This window comes from Cebus imitator, unplaced genomic scaffold (assembly GCF_001604975.1).
Source record: "Cebus imitator isolate Cc_AM_T3 unplaced genomic scaffold, Cebus_imitator-1.0 Scaffold819, whole genome shotgun sequence".
Taxonomy (NCBI): Eukaryota; Metazoa; Chordata; class Mammalia; order Primates; family Cebidae; genus Cebus; species Cebus imitator.
The window spans coordinates 255,763-274,462 of NW_016108134.1; the positions used below are offsets into that span (position 1 = coordinate 255,763).

Sequence of the window (18,700 nt, forward strand, 5' to 3'; positions counted from 1 at the left end):
CCAGCTTAAAAAAAAAATTTTGAGGGGCGGATGGCAGACAACCAGCTAGTAAAGAACAGAACGTAGAGGTGAAAAAGAAAACATGTAAAAGAGTTCAGGTAAGGGGATTCAAGTCACAGGGGACTGACAATTTCAAAGCTCCCAGGAGGTCAAGTTGAGCAGGATGGAAAAGAAACTATGGAATTTGTCCTTTTCGGGAAGACATCGATGATGGTCGCTGAGCCATTATTTTTGTTTCTTTGTGTGTTTGTTTCTGGTTTTTGTTTTTGTTTTTTTGTGGGGGTGTGTGTGTGTGCTGTTGTTGTTGTTTGAAATAGTCTCTGTTGCCCAGGCTAGAGCGCAGTGGCACAATCTCAGTTCACTGCAACCTCCACTCTCTGGGTTCAAGTGATTCTCATGCCTCAGCCTCTTCAGTAGCTGGGATTACAGGCATGCACCACCACACCCAGCTAATTTTTGCATTTTTGTAGAGATGGAGTTTCACCACGTTGGCCAGGCTGGTCTTGAACTCCTGCCTCATGTCATCAACCTGCCTCGGCCTCCCGAAGTGCTGGGATTACAGGCGTAAGCCACTGTGCCTGGCCTGCCTGAGCCATTTTAAGAGACGAATCGGGGGTACAGCCATAGGCACAGGTCCTTGTCACTCATTGACCAGCAGGATCACTGCCTTTGCAGGAGCTGACAGGGAAGAACCAGGAAGCACCTCCTCTCTCAGCCTGGGACTTCCCACCGTCTCCTGACACCTCCACCAGAAAACGACCTCATTTCTCAAAGACAAAACAGATTCTAGGTCATATCCCCCTGGAACGAGAGACCAACTGATGTGATTATCTCCAAGAGAAAGAGGGGCACCTACTAAAAGTAGAACCTGGTGCCCCAGAAGGGAAGACATCGGGGAACCTAAAAAGGGGTCTCTGATAATTACCTGCCAAGATTTCACAGCGAAGGGCATCTCCATGTAATGCCGAAAAAAAAAAAAAGAAGAAGAAAGAAAAAAGGCTAGAAGTTTTAGAAGGTTCTTCTTCATCCATTCTGCAATTTCACTCGATTTTACCCAAAAGCAGAATTCTGCTCCCTACATTGCATGAATCTGTATATAGAACAGGTGGCCCCAGCAAGGATGGTTGCAAAAAGGAATTCCTGTAAATTGCTCTTTATTATAAAAATCAGAGAGCTGCCAGGTGCAGTGGTTCACGCCTGTAATCCTAGCACTTTGGGAGGCCAAGGCGGGCAGATCACAAGGTCAGGAGTTCGAGACCAGCCTGGCCAACACAGCGAAACCCTATCTCTAATAAAAATATAAAAATTAGCAGGGTATGGTGGCAGGCACCCAGGTGTTCAGGAGGCTGAGGCAAGAGAATCGCTTGAACCCGGGAGGCGGAGCCAAGATTACGCCACTGCACTCCAAGCCTGGGTGACAGAGTGAGACTCTGTCTCAATAAATAAATAAATAAAAATAAAAATAAAAATCAGAGAGCTAATTTCACAAAAAAAATGTAACTCCCTATTGGCCTGAGTTAGAAGTATTTGGGCTTCAATATATTGGGAGGAAGGAAATATGTATAACTATAATTGTGTACACACACACACACACACACACACACACACACAGAGGCATGGTGGGGGAATGAATGTGGAATGGTTAGAGTGAAATCAAGAGCAAGTTCAGAATAGATTTCTCTGGATAGTAAAAATAAAAAATGAGGCCCGCCACTGTGGCTCGTGGTCATAATCCCAGCACTTTCAGAGGGTGAGGCAGGAGGATGGCTTGAAGCCAGGAGTTCAAGAACCAGCCTGGGCAACATAGCAAGATCTCATCTCTCAAAAAAAACAAAAAATTAGTCAGGTGTGATGACATGCACCTGTAATTCCAGCTACTCAGGAGGTTGAGGCGAGACGATCTCTTGAGACCAGGAGTTCAAGGATTCAGTGAGCCGAGACTGTGTCACTTCATTTCAGCCTGGGTGACATAGTGAGACTCTGTCTCAAAAAAAATCAAATAAAATTCTTATTCATTTCATTATGTTTTTTCATATTTCATTGCTTTCATAGGTTATTTGTTAGTTTAAGAGAAGTATTAAGGCGTGAAGAGTAGTGAAAAATTTTCCCAGTCCCAGGCTTATGTACACAATGTTTCTGTAGCATTTTTTGAACACCATCATTTCTGTTCAGACATATGTAGGCAAGTCACCTGGAAGCCGAGAGCTAATCCTAGCCCGGCAATCAGTGGTTCTTTCCAGACAGGTCAGGCACAGTTGCTCACACCTAAAATCCCAGAGCCTTGGGAGGCCAACCTGGGAGGACTGTTTGAGCCCAGGATTTTGAGACTAGCCTGGGCAACATATCAAGGCCCTGTCTCTACAAAAAATTTAAAAAATTAGCCAGGCCTGGTAGCACATGCCTGCGGTCCCAGCTACTCAGGAGGCTGAAGCAGGAGGATTGTTTAAGCCCAGGAGTTCAGGGTTGCAGTGAGCCATGATGGTGCCACTGTACTCTATCCTGGGTGATAAAACAAGACCCTGTCTCAAAAAAAAAAAAAAAAAAAAGCAGGGCGCAGTGGCTTATGCCTGTAATCTCAGCACTTTGGGAGGCCAAAGCAGGTGGATCATCTGAGGTCAGGAGTTCAAGACTAGCCTGGCCAACATAGTGAATCTCCATCTGTACTGAAAATACAAATAAATTAGCTGGGCATGGTGGTGGGCACCTAAAATCCCAACTACTTGGAAGGCTGAGGCAGGAGAATCACTTTGTTTATCCATCTAACCAATGATGGACATTTATTTTTCACTTGTGAGCTTCATGAGGGCATTGACCTTGCCTTTCTTTTTTTTTTGAGATGGAGTCTCGCTCTGTCGCCCATGCTGGAGTGTAGTGGTGTGATCTCAGCTCACTGCAACCTCCGCCGCCTCCCAGGTTCAAGCAATTCTTATGCCTCAGCCTCCCAAGTAGCTGGGACTGCAGGCACGCACCACCATGCTTGGCTAATTTTTTGTATTTTTTTTTTTTTTTTTTGGAAACAGAGTCTCGCACTGTCACCAGGCGCCAGGCTGGAGAGCAGTGTTGCGATCCTGGCTCACTGCAACTTCTGCCTCCCTGGTTCAAGCAATTCTCCTGCCTCAGCCTCCCGAGTAGCTGGGACTACAGGCACGCACCACCACACCCAGCTAATTTTTTAGCAGAGACGGGTTTCACCATGTTGGCCAGGATGCTCTCTATCTCTTGACCTTGTGATCTGCCCACCTCGGCCTCCCGAAGTGCTGAGATTATAGGTGTGAGCCACCGCGCCCAGCCGCCTCTCTTATTTACCGTAGTATTCCACCACCCAGCACCCAGCACAGAGAGTGGTTCACAGCAAGCACTCAACACATATTTATTAAATGAAAATGTAAGTGGAAAAATCAATAAATGTTTTATTTTTATTTTATTTTTTCAGACAGGATCACACTTTGTCACCTAGGCTGGTGTACAGTAACACAATCATGGCTCACTGCAGCCTTAACTTCCTGGGCTCAAAGGATCCTCCCAATCTCAGCCTCCCAAGTAACTAGGACTACAGGCATGTGCCGCCATGTATGGTTTTAAAAAAAATTTTTTTTTAGAGACAGGGTCTTGCTATGTTTCCCTGGCTGGTCTCAAACTCCTGGCCTTTAGCGATCCTCCTGCCTCAGCTTACCAAGGTGCTGAGATTACAGGCATGAGCCACCGTGCCCATCCACATATTTTCATATTGAGTCAATGACATGTGTGACAGTGAAGAAAGAATGAGTGACCCTGGTTTTGCAACCAAGGGGTCATTCAGTAATGGGGAGGAATAAGATGGGCAACCAGCGACTCCCAGGCCAGCCATGCTGGAGACCCACCATTATGTTCTTTAGGGCCACCAGCAAGAGATGGAGCCAGATAAGCTCTGGTGATGGAGGCTTGGGAACATGGGGTTAGCACAGTCATTTGCTGCTGGGACCAGTGGTATCTAGTAGCACCCACTGTTTAGCCAGCTAGGGGAGGAGATGTCCAAAATGACCGAGACATCTCCTTCCTGGGGGAGTTAGGAGAAAACTCCGCTTCTCCAAGCTCTTGTGGCAAGGCCTGACGCTGTCAGGGAAGCCCATGGACATCTGCGGGCTTAACTGTGTCTATGTGATGCTGTGCTTCAGCGGTCCCGTTCCATGCCCACTCTCACGCCCTGCTTCTGCACCTGGTTTCTCTTTTTCTCAGAAGATAAGAATTAATGTCCTTGACATTTGTGACAAATATGTGAAGAGCGCTGATGCATTAGGTTTTCTCCTCCCCTCGGCTGCTTGAAAGTCCTGGACCCCCTATCTCCAAGACACGTGATCGACCTGACCCTGTCACCGACCACCATTACCTAACCCTACCTTCCCTGCCCCCTGCTTTGTGCTCAATAAAAGTCAGAGTGTCCAGGCACTCGGGGCCACTGCAGGTCTCCGCGCTTTGGTTGGCAGTGGACCCCCGAGCCCAAACTCTCTCTTCTCTTTCTCAATGTCTTGTGTCTTTTATTTCCAGTTTCTTGTCTCTGTACCAGCAGAGAGGGGCTCACAGGACCCTGTAGGGCTGGACCCTATAAAACAATATGACGATTCCTCGAAGAACTAAAAATAGAACTGCCCTTTGGTCTTGCAATCCCGCTGCTGGGTATATACCTAAAGGAAAATAAATCACTATATTAAAAACACACCCACACTTACATGTTTCTGGCAGCACTATTTACTGTAGCGAAGTTTATGAAATCAACTTATGTGCCCATCAACAGATGATTAGATGTTAAAATGTGGTATAGAAGCCAGGTGTGGTATAGATTACACCCCTGTAATCTCATCATTTTGGGAGGTCGAGGTGGGAGAATTGCTTGAGTCCAAAAGTTCAAAACCAGCCTGGCAGCACAGCAAAACCCTGTGTCTACTACTACTACTAATAATAATAATAATTAGCATGGTGGCAGGCACTTGTAATTCCAGCTATTCAGGAGGCCCAGGTGGTGGAATCACCTGAGCCTGGGAGGCAGAGGTTGCAGTGAGCTGAGATTGTGCCACTGCGCTTCAGCCTGGGCAACTGGAGTGAGACGCTGTCTCAAAAAAACAAGTTTGTGTGTGTGTGTGTGTGTGTGTGTGTGTATGAAAAGTAAACACTTACATAATGCTTACTGGCTGTCAGCCACAGTGCTAAGCACTGTATTCAACCTTTGGTGATGATAGATACCCTTTGGTGATAGGTATATATACTATCTAGAGAGGTCACATAGATATGTTATCTAGAGAGTATATATATATATATATATCACATAGATATGCTATCTAGATATCATATATATATATATATATATATATAGCATTTATCTAGGTAGCATATATGTATACTGTATATAATATATATATATAATATATATATGTATCACATAGATATGTTACCTTCCAGTAACATGACGGAGTCTCACTCTGATGCCCAGACTGGAGTGTAGTGGCACAATATTGGCTCACTGCAACCTCTGCTTCCTGGTTCAAGCAATTCTCTGCCTCAGCCCCCCCAGTAGCTGGAATTACAGCCTCCTGCCACCATGCCTGGCTGTTTTGTAATTTTAGTAGAGACAGGGTTTCTCCTACTTGGCCAGGCTGGTCTTGAACACCTGATCTTGTGATCCATCCTCCTCGGCCTCCCAAAGTGCTGGGATTACATGCGTGAGCCACCGCACCCGGCCGATGATGGGATCTTTCTCAAGGAGTCAGGATTCCAACGCGCTTGGGCCAAGTTCCAAAGCAAAGCTTCCATCCTACTCCTCCCCCACCTCTGGAATTCCACCTTCCTTCTGGCGCCCATCGCTATGGTGACGGGCGCGCTCTCAGTTCACTCACTCTACAGGCCAGGAAAGAGTTGTGTGTTGTTGGGGTCCCCTCCGCTCCTCGTAGGGGTCCCAGGGCAGGCCGGGGGACCAAGCAGGGACCATGCCCGTGTTGGCACCCCCGGCTGATCGCAGCCAGGACGCCCGCATTGGGGCCCCAGCATGGCGCGAGGAAGTTCAGGCCATGGCGAGGGCCGCGCACATTCTGACCGACCGCTGCGGGCAGGAGGCGGTGACCATGTGGCAGCCCAAGGACACTGTGCTGGACCCGAACCTGGCGCACCACCTCGGCCGCGCCGCCTACATCCAGCCCTGGCGCTTCCGCGTGGAGATGCTCAAAGGCGGCGGCACCTTGGAGAAGCCGCCACCCGGCGAGGGCGTCACGCTTTGGAAGGGCAAGATGAAGCCTCCGGCTTGGTATGCCCGCCTGCCGCTGCCCCTGCACCGCCAAGCGCGCGCCCTGCAGACTGCCGAGATGGTGCACGCGCACGCGCGTGGAGCGCGCCTCACCGCCGCCCGCCTCGGCCGCGCGCAGCACCAGATTAACGGGCAGGTGCGACAGCTGCTGCGCCAGCGCGAGGTCACCGACCACAGGCTCAGCGAAGTGCGCAAGGGTCTGCTTATTAACCAGCAGAGCGTCAAGCTGCGGGGCTACAGGCCCAAGTCTGAGAAGGTGGGACCTTCCCCCCCAACCTCAGCCTAATTGCAAAGACAGAGGCTTCCGCTATGCGGTGCTCACCCTCAGAAAAACCCTTTCCATACTTTGGGAGGCCGAGGCTGGTAGATCACCTAAGGTCTGGAGTTCGAGACCAGCCTGACCAACATGGTGAAACCCAGTCTCTGTTAAAAATACAAAATTAGCCTGGTGGCGCATGCCTGTAAAATCTCAGCTACTTAGGAGGCTGAGGTAGAAGAATCGCTTGAACCCGGGAGGCGCAGGTTGCAGTGGGCCGAGATCGCACCATTGCACTCCAACCTGGGCAACAAGAGTGAAACTCGCTCAAAAAAAAAAGAAAGAAAGAAAAGAGCCGTTCCACAGAGAAAACACCCAACTCCAGTGAATAAGAGGCAAGAAGATGAGGGCCAGGTGCAGCAGCTCATGCCTGTAATCCCAGCACTTTGGGAGGCCTAAGTGGGAGGATCGCTTAGGGCCAGGCCTTGAAGGCTAAAGTGAGCTATGATGACACCACTATGCTCCAGCCTCAGTGACAGAGTGAGAACCTGTCTCTACCAAAAATTTTAAAAAGTTAGCTGGGTGTGGTGGTGCACACCTGTAATTCCAGCATTTTTCAGCAGGAGACAGGAGGATTGCCTGAGGCCAGGAGCTGGAGACCAGCCTAAGCAACATAGTGAGACCCCCATCTCTACAAAATAATAATAATAATAATTAATGGTTCAGTGTGGTGGCATGCACTTATGGTCCCAGCTACTTGGAGGCTGAGGCAGGAGGATTGCTTGAGCCTGAGTTTGAGGCTGCAGTGTGCTATAATCAGGCCAACTGCAATCCAGCCTGGGCAACATAGTGACATCCCATCTCTCCAAAACTTGGAGGGACATTAGCCAGGTGCCGTAGTTTGTGCTTGCAATCCCAGCACTTCAGGAGGCCAAGGCAGGAGTATTACTTGAGGCCAGGAGTTTGAGGCCAGCCTGAGCAACACAGTGAGTCCCTGTCTGTACCAAAGTTTAAAAAACAATACCCAGGCATGGTGGTGCATGCCTCTAGTCCCAGCTACTTGGGAGGGTGAGGCAGGAGGACTGTTTGAGCTCAGGAGTTCAAGGCTGCAGTGATCTATGATAGGGCCACTACACTTCAGCCTGGGAGACAGTGAGACTCAAAAACAAACAAAAAAAAGATGACGGAGATAGGCCCAAGGAGAGATGCCTAAGACCCTAAGACCCAAAGAGTGAGCCCTGCCCAAGGAGCCAAGATGCTCAGCTTCCCTGTCCCAGAGGAGAAAAATATCCAAATCTCTCAGTCAAAGAGGGAGAGTGCAGTCCCTGATTCAGACTCCATGAAAATCTCCTCCAAAATAAAACCCATAGCCCTCAGCCCAGGCATAAAATCATCCACCCAGATCCCAGGCCCAGAGGGTAAGACCCTTCCAGAGGTGTGAGACCCTTATGCCCAGTCCTAGTGAAAATATACTCCCAACTCCCAGCTGAGGAGAGCAGCTGAGGAGAGGTCCCAACCCAGGTGAAACTCCCCCCAGTATGTGAAATAAGACCCAGCTCCCCAAACTTAAAGAAGTGAAAATCCCTCCTCAGGCCTCATCTGTGGAGAAAGGAAGAAGTCCTCCCTCGAGAGTGAGACTTCAGACTCCCAGTCCTCACACCCAAAAGTTAAGCCCCTGTCCAGGGAGAGAGGGTGAAACCTCTAGTGGTGAAATCCTCCCCCTAACGTGAAACCCCAAATCCCCACCCCAAAAAGTACGAAAATTCCAGCCTCCCAGGGGAGAGATTAAACCCCACCCACAGAATGGGATTCCTACCCCCAGCCCCCAGATCCAAATATTAAGACTCCAAAAAGGTAAACCCTCATCATCCCTATGATATGATTCCTCCACCTGTAGCCAGGGAGAGGTGATAAGACCATTACTGGGGAAGTGGTGCCTAGTTCCCAGCCTCAGGGGGTGAGAACCCTCCCCCAACTTGAGACACCCTCATCTCAGCCCCCTGGGCTCCTATCTGTAAAAGAGAGAAGCCCCCAGCACCATGCTCCAGAGGGCAAGACCCCCCCCAAGTGAGAGAACCCACTGAAAGGATCAAACCTTCTCAAAGAGAGAGACACCCTCTCAAAAAGAGAGACATGCCTTCATCCTTCAAACTTCATCCTTCAAACTCAGAGTTTATGATGCTGGCAAGCCCTCTACTACCCTGGAAAGAGAAATCTCTTCCCAGCACTTTCCCAAGGATGTGAGGGATTCTCTCCTTGTTTTCTAGGTCCCTGACAAGGCTGATAGTATGCTTACATGGGAGAAGGAGGAGCTGAAAAGCATGAAGAGGAAAATGGAGAGAGATATGGAAAAATCAGAGGTCCTACTCAAGGTTAGGGGTGCCTGGGGACAGTTATGGGGACTGGTATGGGATCCCTGGCTGCCTAATGGGGACTGTCACAATAGCAATTCCTTCAAGCCACACTGACCAGATATTCACTGCATTTCACTTCATGAAATGGAAAAGTGAGGCCATGGGAGATGAAGGTTGGTCTCAGAATAACAGTGAACACACACTCTGTACCATACCCTGTGCAGTCATTGAATCCACTCCTTAAGACACTCCTGTGAAGTAGAAACTATGATCCCCCCATTAGAGAGGGGGAAATTGAGACTCAGAGAGAGATGACCTCACCTAGTAAGCAAAGCCATCAATGGCAGCACTGTGGTTTCAGCCCAGGTGACTGGAGTCTAGCTCTTTGCACTCTTAACATGTGCTCCAGCTTCAGTCAGACTTGATCTCTCCATACATCCTTCGTGCTTGCAATGAGAACTTCTTCATGAGGGCACAAATGAAGGAGGGGAGCAGCCAGACTTCAGGGGGCCTTTGGGACCTGTTAGGATTTGCTGACAACCTGTGGGTGCTTTTGACTCATCCATTTGATAAATGCTAATCTGATACCTGCTTCCTAGACGCCGGGCTTTGCATCGTGGATAAAGTGGTGACTGGGAAAGAACTAGCCTTGCCCTTGAAGACTTAGCATTCTAGAGGCATCCAAAGAAAAGAGAGGCTGGGGAATTGTTTGTTTCCGATTGTGAGATTGAACTGTCAAGTCTTTTATTGTTGAACTTTCCTTGCTTTTATATAGAGAGAGCTCCTCAGCTAGACTGCATTTAAACAGGCATTGGACCTTGAAGGCAGAGGCAGTACTAAATTATATTTCACATAGCAAAGCTCAGTAAGGATGTGTTGACTTGGGGGTGGGGAGGTGGGGAGAAGAAGGGACAGGCTAGGGGCACAGGGGTTTGGACAAGGCAGGAGACTCAAGAGACTGGTGAAGCGCTGTCCGTGGTGCTGAACTAGAATAGGGCGTATCTTCTGACCACTGTCGTATTCCTTTAAATCTGGTGATTCTTGAAATACCCTTCCAGGATGTCTGAGGCAGAGAAGGGAGAAGGCCTTGCAGATGGACCTGGGAGCGAAGGGCTATAAAGAGGGAAAGGGATCATGCCTGTAATCCCGGTAGTTTGGGAGGCCAAGGCAGGAGGATTGTTTGAGGCTGGAAGTTCAAGACCAGCCTGGGCAACACAGCAAGGCCCCATATTTATTAAAAAATAAAAATAAAACTAGCCAAGCACGTTGCATGTGCCTTCAGTTCCTATTCAGGAGGCTCAGGGAGGAGCATAGTGAGCCCAGGAGTTCAAGGCTGCAGTGAGCCACGATCACACCACTGCACTCCAGCTTGGGTGAGACCCTATCTCTAAAAGAGAGAGAGAGGTGGGAAAGGACAGATGTAGACAGAGACAAAGACAGATTGCTAGAGAGAACCTGGTCTGAATATTGCTGGAGAAAAATGCTTACCACCAATCAGATTTGTTTCAACTTAAAATCATGAAGTCAAACCTCAAACTGGCACTTAGACCTTTCCCAGAGATCTTGCCTTAAGTCTCTAAAAAAGACTTTCTGACCTCCTGGGCAAGTGATTTCATACCCTCTCTTCCTTCAGTCCTCTCCAACTCCCTGTGCCTTCCTTGCTCTACAGTGATCTCAATGCATGAAAACCACCAAAGGGAAGTTTTTTCATTTCTCCTATGTCAATCCTATCATTCCACCCGTCTCCTGCATCATCCACATTTCCTTCTCTCGGCTCATTCTCACCAGAGAACAAAGGGAGAGTAATTACTTCATGGGTACGGATCTGTTTGGGATGGTGAAAAAGTTCTAGAGATAGATTGCAATCCAGCCTGGAAGACAGAGAAAGATTCTATGTAAATGAATGAAAGAAGGAGGGAAGGAATAGAACAGGTAAAACTAATCTCCAAGTCAGCTTACTGGAGGGGATGGTTGCACAAGAGCACTAATACACTTAATGCCACTAAACTGTACACTTAATAGGTTAAAATGGCAAAATGTTACATTATATATATTTTTACTAAAATAAAAAGCCCACCTCTCTTGCTGTACATGCTCCTCTAGATACTTATTTTGCTTGTTCACTGGATCTTATCTGCATGTGTCAACTTGCTCATGCTGACTCCAGGCAGGTTCCTCAGCTAGACTGCATTTAAACAAGCATTGGACCTTGAAGGCATATACACTACTAAATTATATTTCATGTAGCAAAGCTCAGTCAGAATGTGTTGACTGCGGGGTGCGGAGAAGGGGAGAAGAAGAAACAGGCTGGGGTGTATGGTGTGGACGAGGCAGGAGACTCAGGGGTTGGTGGAATGCTGTCCGTGGGGCTGAACTGGACAGCTGTCACTTTTTTTTTTTTTTTTTGAGACAGAGTCTTGCTCTGTTACCCAGGCTGGAGTGCAGTGACGCAATCTCCGCTCACTGCAAACTCCACCTCCCAGGTTCAAGCAATTCTCCTGCCTCAGCCTCCCAAGTAGCTGGGATTACAGGCACCCACACTCAGCAAATCACGCTTGGCTAACTTTTGTATTTTTAGTAGAGACAGGGTTTCACCATGTTGGCCAGGCTGGTCTCGAACTCCCGACCTCGTGATCTAACCGCCTTGGCCTCCTAAAATTCTAGGATTACAAGCATGAGCCACCACACCCAGCCTCGAAAGCTGTCTTGCTGGTCACTGTATCCCCACCACCTGGCACATCTGGCATCAGTAGAGGTTTATTTGAATTCATGAACAAAAGACTTTTAAGTCCACTTTTTAAACAAATCAATAAATCCCAAATATGTCATATTCAGAGAAAAAAGCTGGACATAAAGTGTACACACTGTAGGATTCCATTTATATGAAGTTTTAGATTCAGCAAGGTTTTTCTTCAAGGGACAGCGAGTAAATGCTTTCAGCCTTGTGTGCTGTGCAGTTTCTGTCATAACTACTCAACTTGGCCAGTGTGCCGTGAAAACAACCAGAAAAATAGTATGCACATGAATGGGCATGGCTGTGTTTCAACAAAATTTTACTTACAAAAACAGGTCACCCATCCATAGGATAGAAGTTTATCAACTCCTTAAGATCAGGCAAAACTCAGCTGGGCACAGTGGCTCACATCTGTTATCCCAGCACTTTGGGAGTCCCAAGTGGGTTGCTTGAGGCCAGAAGTTTGAGGCTGGCGTTTGAGGCCAGCCTGGGCAACATAGCAAGATACCATCTCTACAAAAAAATTTTAAAAAATAGCTGGGCATGGTAGCATGCCCCTGTAGTCCTAGCTATTTAGGAGGCTGAGGTGGGAGGATCTCTTGAACCCAGGAGTTCAGGGCCACAGTGAGCCAGGATCATGCCACTGCAATCCAGCCTGGAAGACAGAACAAGATTCTGTATAAATGAATGAATGAAGGAAGGACTAGAACAGGTAAAACTGATCTCCAGGTCAGCTTACTGGTGGGGGTCAGGGAGGGAGAGAGGGAAGGGGAGCCAGAGAAAAGTATGACATGATGGAAATATTTTATATATTGATGAAGAGTGTTTATAATGGTGTATACGTGTGCAAATGACTTGCTTTGATATAATTCTCAAATAACTGCAAATATCAAACAAATATGTTTCATTTTATTGTGGAGGAAGTAAGATTTGGACATGGGTGGGGCACTGTCCAGATGAGATAGAGCCTGGAGGGAGGGGGAACTCAGAGAACAGCAGAAGTCTCTTAATATTGATCAGAGCAGAGGAAGGCAGACTTCAAGGCCAGTGGTGGGGATGGGATGAGCGCCCGTTGAGAATCAAGGCGGTGACACAGGATGACCAAGATGTGGGTTAGTGAGTGCCAGCTCTCCATATTACAATGGGGAAATGGATGAAACAGGCTGCTTTCACAGGGTGCCAGAGCAGAGCTAGGCACAGAAACCAACCAGTGGACACCCAGCACAGGGGAGCTGTTGCTGTCTTTTACTTCTCCCCTCACCCCACCCCAAAGAGTCACTGAAGGCTTCTGAACTGGGTGAGGGGGTAGGAGATGGCTGAGCTTCAACTTGGAAATTGAGCTTCTTTCCAAGAACTATAAAAAGAGCTGGAAAGGGGCCAGGTGTGATGGCTCACACCTGTAATTTCAACACTTTGGGAGGCTGAGTCAGGAGGATCACTTGAGTCCAGGAATTTAAGACCAGCGTGAGCAACATAGCAAGACCCTGTCTCATTAAAAACAAACACACAAACAAACAAACAAACAAAAAACAGAAAAGGGTCAAGAATGAAGTGAGGAAGAAAAACAGCTTCTCAGAACCAATCCATATCCCAGCACTTTGGAAAGCCAAGGTGGGTGAATCACCTGAGGTCAGGAGTTCAAGATCAGCCTGGCCAGCATGGCAAAACCCTGTCTCTACTAAAAAATTAAAAAATTAGCTGGATGTGGTGGCACATGGCTGTAATCCTAGCTACTCAAGAGACCGAAGCAGGAGAATCCTTTGAACCCGGGAGGTGGAGGTTGTGGTGAGCCAAGTCACACCATTGCATGATCTGTCTGGAAGTGAGCAGACTCATTTTTACCTGTTATTATGCACAGTGCCATAAATAGAAGACAACTTTGTGAACAAAAAAGTGACCTTAAGACATTTCCCTAGCTGGGCACGGCAGCTCATGCCTCTAATTCCAGCACTTTGAGAGGCCAAGGTGGGTGAATCACTTGAGCCCAGGGGTTTGAGACCAGCCTGGCAACATAGTAAAACCTTGTCTCTACAAAAAAAAAAAAAAAAAAAAAATTAGCCAGTGTGGTGGCACATGTCTGTGTCCCAGCTACTTGGGGGAGGCTAAGGTGGGAGGATTGCTTGAGCCCAGGATGTCAAGGCTGCTGTGAGCTGTGATCATGCCACTGCACTCCAGCCTGGGAGACTGAGTGAGACCATATCTAAAAAAAAAAAGTTATATATATATATATATATATGTTTGTGTGTGTGTGTGTGTGTTTACATATATATTTATTTATGTAAAATTTCCCTAGATTACCTGACATCCAAGTAAACACTCATCACCTGGGAAAATGTTAAGCAGAATTGCCTGACCTTTGACTCTATTTCCACGTTCCCAAACCTTAACACAGCATTGCTTCTCTAAAAGCCACATTTGAGGGAATATCTGTCAGCACCACCAACTCATCCGTGTGTTTATCTGTAGTGGCTATTGAGGAAACCGTACCGTTCATGGTTTTTTGTTTGGTTGTTGTTGTTTTTGACACAGGGTCTCACTCTGTTGCCTAGGCCAGAGTGCAGTGGTGCAATCATGGTTCACTGCAGCCTCAACCTCCCAGGCTCAGGTGATCCTCCCACCTCAGCCTCTTGAGTAGCTGGGATCACAGATGTGAATCACCATGCCTAGCTAATTTTTTTTTTTTGCATTTTTTGTAGAGACAGAGTTTCACCGTGTGGCCCAGGCTGGTCTCGAACTCCTAGGCTCAAGCGGTCCTCCCACCTTGGCCTCCCAAAGTACTGGGATTATAGTCATGAGCAACCGTGCCTGGGCTGAATGCAGTGATTTTGTTTTACAGTGTATTCATACATCAAAGCATCAAGTTGTACACCTTAAATAAATATAATTTTTATTTGTGAATTATACCTCAATAAAGCTGGGAAAAATTAAGTGAAGAAGAACAGATTTTAAATAATCTTACTTCAAAAAAATGATAGGTATGTGGGGTGTGGATATGTTAATTAGCTTGTTATCATCCTTCCACACTGCATGCACAAATCAAAGCATCACATTGCATGCCATAAATATACACAACTATTTTTCAATTAAAAACAAAACTTTAAGTAAAAATAATAAAGTAAACCTTGAGGGATGGTTCGATGTGAGTCAAAGGAAGAAAAAATTATTTTTTCATAAGACAAAGACATACCTCTCCTAAAAAAGATTTCACGAAAGAAAATATTTCTCTGGAAGATTGGGGAAATGAATTAAATAAAAAAATATTTCCAGGTCAGGCACAGTGGCTCACGACTGTAATCCTAGCACTTTGGGAGGCTGAGGCAGGATTGCTTGAGCCTAGGAGTTTGAGACCCCAGCCTAGACAACATAGTGACATCCTGTCTTTACAAACAAAGTAAAAAATACAAATTAGCTGTTTCAGGAGGCTGAAGCGAGAGGATCGTTTCAGGCCGCAGTGAGTTATGACTGCACCACTGCAATACAACATGGACAAGAGAGCGAGACTGTCTCAAAAGGAATGGATATATATATATATATATATATCCATATTTACTTATGAATATATATATATATATATATATATATATATACACACACATAAATAAAAGCCTTTACTAGTATCAAACAAAATTAGGCACATTGCTTCATGCCTGTAATTTCAACACTTCAGAAGGTCAAAGCAGGAGGATAGCTTGAAGCCAGGAGTTCAAGGCCAACCTGGACAACATAGTCAGACCCCTTTTCTAAAAAAAAGTTTTAAAAATAGCAGAGCATGGTGGTTTACACCTGTCGTCCCAGCTACTCAGGAGGCTTAGGCAGGGGGATCACTTGAGCCCAGGATGTTGAGGCTGTAGTGCGCTATGGTGGCACCACTGCACTCCAGCCTGGATGAGAGAGCAAGATTTTGTCTCTTAAAAAAAAAAGAGACAGAGGGTCAGCTTCCATTCAGAGGTAGAGATGCTTTATAGACTATAAGGCTCAAGCCTACAGCAAATGAAAGCAAAGAAATCACTTTCATCCAGTGAACCTCCCAGTTCACTCTGCCTTCTCTTCCTCCCTACCCCACCCAGACCCTGGCCTCCTGCCGAGACACCCTGGCCTTCTGCTTCAAGGAGCGGCTCCAAGCCGTGGACCTGATGAACCAGCCTCTGGACAAGATTCTGGAGCAGGCCGGACGCCACTCATGGGTGGACCTCTCCCGGGCCCCCACCCCACGCACGCAGGGTCAAAAAACGCCTCCTCCAGACCCTGTGGGCACCTATACCCCAGGTAGGAGTTCACCTATACCCCAGGTAGGAGGACTTCACTGTACTGGGTAGCATTGGTGCCCACCCAGACCCCCTGGACTGTCAGTGCAACCCCTCGCCCACTTAGCTGTCCCCTTCCTGGGAAATAGCCCTACAGCGAATGGGAGGGCTGAAAACTTACCTTGCTGAACACGTGTTGTCACTGAGCTTTTCCCCCTGCGTTCTCCTGCCCACACTTGCGTGAGGACTCAGTCACTCAGGCTCTGCTTCTAAGGAAATCAACCCAAGATGCTACTTACACTATCCCTCGCGCCCCCTGGAGTTTCTCTCAGTCCCTCAATAAAGCCCCCTCGCCCAGGGCCCACCACCACCTGAGAATAGAGAGAGGGACAGGGGGTCTGGGAACCGAGGGCTTGGTGCCCCCACGTGCGTCCTGGGCAATTTGCAGCGTGCGCCGCCGCGCTAAACGAAGCCAAGCGGTTGTTGGTCGAGTCCAAGGACACCTTGGTGGAAATGGCAAAAAACGAGGCGGACGTCGGGAAGCAACACCTGCAGATAAGCGACCGCGTGTGTGCCTCACTGGCGCAGAAGGCAAGCGAGACCTTGGAGCTGAAGGTGAGCGCATTACCCGCGGCTGTGGGCGAGGGTGGGACCTGAGAGGAGAGGGGGACTGGGAGCCAGCGTGATCCCCCTGCAATACCCCGCCCGCAGGAAAGATTAAATATGACATTAGGACTGATGAGGGGAACTATCCACCGGTGCACGAAATACAGCCAAGAGATGCACACCACCTGCGGTCTCATCAAGGTACATTTTAGCGTGAGAGCCTTCGGGGATGGAGGCAAGGGTGTCGGCGGGCAGAGGCTGCTTTTCAATGCTCTGCACACCACATTCCACCAGGGTCCTCTGTGGAAAGGTCACGTGGAGGCTGGAGAAAAGCTGGACAGACCGCTGGTTCGCATGTACCAGAGGCACGTGGGCACCCAACTCCCCGAGGCTACGCGCCTCGCACAGGTAAACTCCTTCCCCATACCCCTCTAGGCACAGCCCGGCCAATGGTAAGACTCCTTCTTCAAGCACACCTGGACCAGGTAAGACCCCCCCACACACACACCCAAGTCGGCCTGTCCTTCAACTCCTGCCACGAAGTGGGGTAGGGGGGCTTCAGTACCCACACCTGGCTCAAATAAGTCCCCTCAACCCCTGTCCTTCCCGCTCACATACACCCTCACTGTTCCTCTCTGCCCTTAGTCTCCCTAACCTGTAAAATGAGGAGCATGTCAGCACCCACTTCAAATGGTGGTGGTGAGGACTGATGAGTTCAAGCGTGAAAGGCATGTAGCATGGTGCCTGCATAGAATACCCTCAAAGCACCCGGGTTGTTGTAGTTATTATTATTAGAGATGGAGTCTCACTCTGTCACCCAGGTTGGAGTGCAGTGGTGCGATTTCGGCTCGCTGCAACCTCCGCCTCCTGGGTTCAAGCGATTCTCCTGCCTCGCCTCCCGAGTAGCTGGGACTACAGGCACGTGCCACCACGCCTGGCTAATTTTTGTATTTTTAGTAGAGACAGAGTTTTGCTATGTTGGCCAGACTGGTCTCGAACTCCTGACCTCAGGTGATCCACCCCCCTCGACCTCCCAAAGTGCTGGGATTACAGGCGTGAGCCACCGCGCCTGGCCCTGAGCGGTTATTAAGGACCCCTCCCAAGGAGGCTCCTTCCTACACACCTTGACAAGATGCATTCCCCTCCCTCCGCACGCCCTATCTCGGTTTTTATTTTTTCTCAGGCACACCCGGCCCACCAAGATGTGTTCCCCTCCTTAGCTGTGTTCCTTACACTCGCACCTGGCACAGGTGTGCCTGCCCACCCCAAGTAGCTCCCTGCCCTCGGCTCTGGCTCACGGGTGTGCCTTGCGCCCTCTCCAGGGCACCAACAAGGTGCAGCGCCACATCACGCATGTGGAAAAGAACCTGGACGAGCTGCTGGCCACGCACAGGAACCTCACCTGGGGCCTCAACTGCAAGAACGTCGGGCTTGAGGTGGACCACAGCGTGGTGCGCCTGCGCCTGCGCCAGCGGCACCCGCGCGTTTGCTACGAGCAGGCGCAGCGCCTGGTTAAGTACTGGGACCCGTCCTCGCCGCCGCCGCCGCGCAGCAAAAGCGGCGCCGACCCTTAGTCACCCCAGCGTCCCCCGCCCCAGCCAGCTGGTTGGTTGCTGGCGGGAACTTCGGAGAGCAGACACAGCCCAATGGCCTTCCCACTCCCTTGAAGCACCCTCCCTCCAAGCGCCCTCTAGGACAATTATAATTAAAAATAACAATAATTATCATGTATTAGGCACCTACTGTATATCAGCCACTTACCCGAGGACACGATATGGGCAGCATATCCTGGTAGTTAACAGGATGGATTTGGGTGCCAGCGGGCTGGGATTTAAATCCTGGCTTCCCGTTTTCAAGCTGTGTAGCCTTGGGCAAGTCACTGTCCCTCTCTGGCCTTGGTCTTTCCAACCCGTAAAATGCGGAGCACAACAGCACGCACTTCAAATGGTGATTGTAGGTGGGGCGCGGTGGCTCATGCCTGTAATCCCAGCACTTTGGGAGGCCGAGGTGGGCGGATCACCTGAGGTCAAGACCAGCCTGGCCAAAATGGTGAAACCCCATCTCTACTAAAAATATAAAAATTAGCCAGGTTTGGTGCCGTGAGCCTGTAATCCCAGCTACTAGGGAGGCTGAGACAGGAGAATCGCTTGAACCCAGAAGGTGGAGGTTGCAGTAAGCTGCAGTAGACCACTGCACTCCAGCCTGGGTGACAAGAGTGAGACTGTCTCAAAAAAA

General features: G+C 48.7%; 1 protein-coding gene across 1 annotated transcript; it reads left to right on the top strand.

Annotated features, from left to right (window-relative positions):
- The first annotated feature begins 5,856 nt into the window (after positions 1-5,856).
- On the top strand, positions 5,857-18,189 carry CCDC105 (coiled-coil domain containing 105). The gene is made up of 7 exons (XM_017520249.2): positions 5,857-6,527; positions 8,795-8,899; positions 15,683-15,881; positions 16,308-16,474; positions 16,571-16,666; positions 16,760-16,873; positions 17,788-18,189. Exons 1-7 carry the CDS (start codon positions 5,958-5,960, stop codon positions 18,037-18,039), a joined length of 1,503 nt encoding a protein of 500 aa, XP_017375738.1. The 5' UTR covers positions 5,857-5,957; the 3' UTR covers positions 18,040-18,189.
- The last annotated feature ends 511 nt before the right edge of the window (positions 18,190-18,700 follow it).